This window comes from Eriocheir sinensis, unplaced genomic scaffold, assembly GCF_024679095.1.
Source record: "Eriocheir sinensis breed Jianghai 21 unplaced genomic scaffold, ASM2467909v1 Scaffold100, whole genome shotgun sequence".
Lineage (NCBI taxonomy): Eukaryota > Metazoa > Arthropoda > Malacostraca > Decapoda > Varunidae > Eriocheir > Eriocheir sinensis.
Window position 1 is genome coordinate 553,003 of NW_026110297.1, and position 3,331 is coordinate 556,333.

The following is a 3,331-nucleotide window of genomic DNA, read 5'->3' on the forward strand; positions in this document are numbered from 1 at the left end:
GAGCACGAATCTGTTGAATCACCTCCTGGGGCCAACACACAAAGTGAAGTGTTCCTTCAGACACACAGTAACAACAAACACGGAACGGTCCGAGGCATAATGTCACGTGTATCAACGCCTTGCCAACGCCTACTCAAGGTTATTATGCGCCGCCCCTCCAAGCGTGTGGCCGGCCTGCTGCTGCTCCTGCTGCTGGCCGGCCACCCTGACCTACGCCTACCATCAGCAAGGCCAGAGTGACCTCCTGCGGGGCATTGCCGCGCTGTGCTCCGTGCTCGCCCTGCCACCCCTCGCCCTCCTCCTGCCAGCCGGGAGTTCCTTAATGAGTTGGGCGTGGCTCGCCGTTCACGTCACTTATAGTGACGACCTCGCGCAAGGCGCCCTCCGCGTGCTAAACGACCTGCAGGCACAGCCCCTGCTGCACGCTCTGGGCATGGGCCACCCCGACGCCCTGGACACCATCGCCTACTGGTGGTGGTTCCTACAGGGGCTGCTGCTCCCTACCCTGGCGAGCTTAGTCTCGGGGCCCAGCGCCCCTTATGACGACAACCCAGATGATGACGACAACGACGATAACAACCCTGACTGTGACAGCCCTGACGATGACAACCCTGACCGTGATCTTGACCCTGCGGGTGAAGAGGATGACTTTGCGGAGATGAACCTGAGGGAGGTGGTGGTGGTGGTGGAGGCGGTGGATTGGCAGTTCAGGGTGGGGGCTCTAGTCCCCCCTCCTGACTCGCCCCTCCTCCAGCCTCGGGGGGAGGAGGAGATGGAAGACGAGGATGAGTTTGAGAACGTGGATCGGATGGAAGCAGCGGAGGCGGTGGAGGAAGGGTTGTTTGGGGTGGGGGTCCTTGCCGCCCCTCCCGAGCCGCCTGCCGAGGAGGAGGTTGAAGAAGAGGATGGTATTGAGGAGGTGGAAAGAGGGGAGGTGGTGGGGGAGGTGGTGGGGATGGTGGTGGAGGGGCAGGTCGGGGTGGGGGTTGTTGCCGCCCCTCCGGACCCGCCCGCCCGCCACCCTGGTCCTGTTGAGTAAGGAGGATGAAGGCGAGGATGACTCTGACGAAGTGCGCGTGAGGGACGTGGCAATGATGGAGTGACACCACTACAGAAAGCATAGAAAAATACAAAAACAAACAAAAAATACAAAATACGTAAAAGAAGAAAAAAAATATATAAAACACCAGAGTAAAAAAAGAATCTAATACAAGATATTAGGTTAAGATTCTAAAAAAAAATGAAACCAAATACAGAATACTTAAAACAATAGAAAATGCCACAATAAAAGTAAAAAAAAATCAAATAGAAAATATTAGGATTAAGATTCATAAAAAAGTAAAACCGATTACAAAATACATCAAAAACAAAAAAGCAAAAAAAAAAAAAAAAACTCAAAACCCAATACAAAATATTAGGGTTAAGGTTCAACTTTATTTGCGTCTAAAAGGAGCAACGGTTTCACCCGAACAGTCGTCAATGTGAACACGTGTGCAATATTTTATATTTCTCAGAGATGTCGTGTGATATGTTTAGGGATATTGTCGTGTGATATGTTTAGGGGTAATGTCGTGTGATATGTTTAGAGGTAATGTCGTGTGATATGTTTAGGGGTAATGTCGTGTGATATGTTTAGGGGTAATGTCGTGTGATATGTTTAGGGGTAATGTCGTGTGATATGTTTAGGGGTAATGTCGTGTGATATGTTTAGGGGTAATGTCGTGTGATATGTTTAGGGGTAATGTCGTGTGATATGTTTATTGGTAATGTCGTGTGATATGTTTAGTGGTAATGTCGTGTGATATGTTTAGAGGTAATGTCGTGTGATATGTTTAGGGGTAATGTCGTGTGATATGTTTAGGGGTAATGTCGTGTGATATGTTTATGGGTAATGTCGTGTGATATGTTTAGGGGTAATGTCGTGTGATATGTTTAGGGGTAATGTCGTGTGATATGTTTAGGGTAAATTCGTGTGATTTGTTTAGGGTAATGTCGTGTGATATGTTTAGGGGTAATGTCGTGTGATATGTTTAGGGTAATGTCGTGTGATATGTTTAGGGGTAATGTCGTGTGATGTGTTTAGGGTAATGTCGTGTGATATGTTTAGGGGTAATGTCGTGTGATGTGTTTAGGGTAATGTCGTGTGATATGTTTAGGGGTAATGTCGTGTGATATGTTTAGGGGTAATGTCGTGTGATATGTTTAGGGGTAATGTCGTGTGATGTGTTTAGGGGTAATGTCGTGTGATATGTTTATTGGTATGATATGTTTCTTGGTGATGTCCTGTGATATGTTTAGGGGTAATGTCGTGTGATATATTTAAGGGTAATGTCGTGTGATATGATTCTTGGTGATGTCGTATGATATGTTTAAGAGTAATGTCGTGTGATATGTTTCTTGGTGATGTCGTGTAATATGTTTCTGGGTAATGTCGTGTAATATGTTTCTTGTTAATGTCGTGTGATATGATTCTTGGTAATGTCGTGTGATATGTTTCTTGGTGATGTCGTGTGATATGTTTCTGGGTAATGTCGTGTGATATGTTTAGGGGTAATGTCGTGTGATATGTTTAGGGGTAATGTCGTGTGATATGTTTCTGGGTAATGTCGTGTGATATGTTTCTGGGTAATGTCGTGTGATATGTTTCTGGGTAATGTCGTGTGATATGTTTAGGGGTAATGTCGTGTGATATGTTTCTGGGTAATGTCGTGTGATATGTTTCTTGGTAATGTCGTGTGATATGTTTCTGGGTAATGTCGTGTGATATGTTTAGGGGTAATGTCGTGTGATATGTTTCTGGGTAATGTCGTGTGATATGTTTCTGGGTAATGTCGTGTGATATGTTTCTGGGTAATGTCGTGTGATATGTTTCTGGGTAATGTCGTGTGATATGTTTCTGGGTAATGTCGTGTGATATGTTTAGGAGTAATGTCGTGTGATATGTTTAGGAGTAATGTCGTGTGATATGTTTAGGAGTAATGTCGTGTGATATGTTTGGGAGTAATGTCGTGTGATATGTTTAGGAGTAATGTCGTGTGATATGTTTCTGGGTAATGTCGTGTGATATGTTTAGGAGTAATGTCGTGTGATATGTTTAGGAGTAATGTCGTGTGATATGTTTAGGAGTAATGTCGTGTGATATGTTTAGGAGTAATGTCGTGTGATATGTTTAGGAGTAATGTCGTGTGATATATTTAGAGGTAATGTCGTGTGATATGTTTAGGATGTGTTTTGGGGTAATATCGTTTGATATGTTTTGGAGTAATGTCGTGTGATATGTTTAGGGGTAATGTCGTGTGATATGTTTAGGATGTGTTTTGGGGTCATATCG

General features: G+C 44.6%; 1 protein-coding gene across 1 annotated transcript; it reads left to right on the plus strand.

Moving 5' to 3' along the window:
• The first annotated feature begins 204 nt into the window (after positions 1-204).
• On the plus strand, positions 205-2,981 carry LOC126988892 (uncharacterized). The gene is made up of 3 exons (XM_050847280.1): positions 205-1,738; positions 1,814-1,962; positions 2,133-2,981. Exon 1 carries the CDS (start codon positions 323-325, stop codon positions 1,037-1,039), a length of 717 nt encoding a protein of 238 aa, XP_050703237.1. The 5' UTR covers positions 205-322; the 3' UTR covers positions 1,040-1,738; positions 1,814-1,962; positions 2,133-2,981.
• The last annotated feature ends 350 nt before the right edge of the window (positions 2,982-3,331 follow it).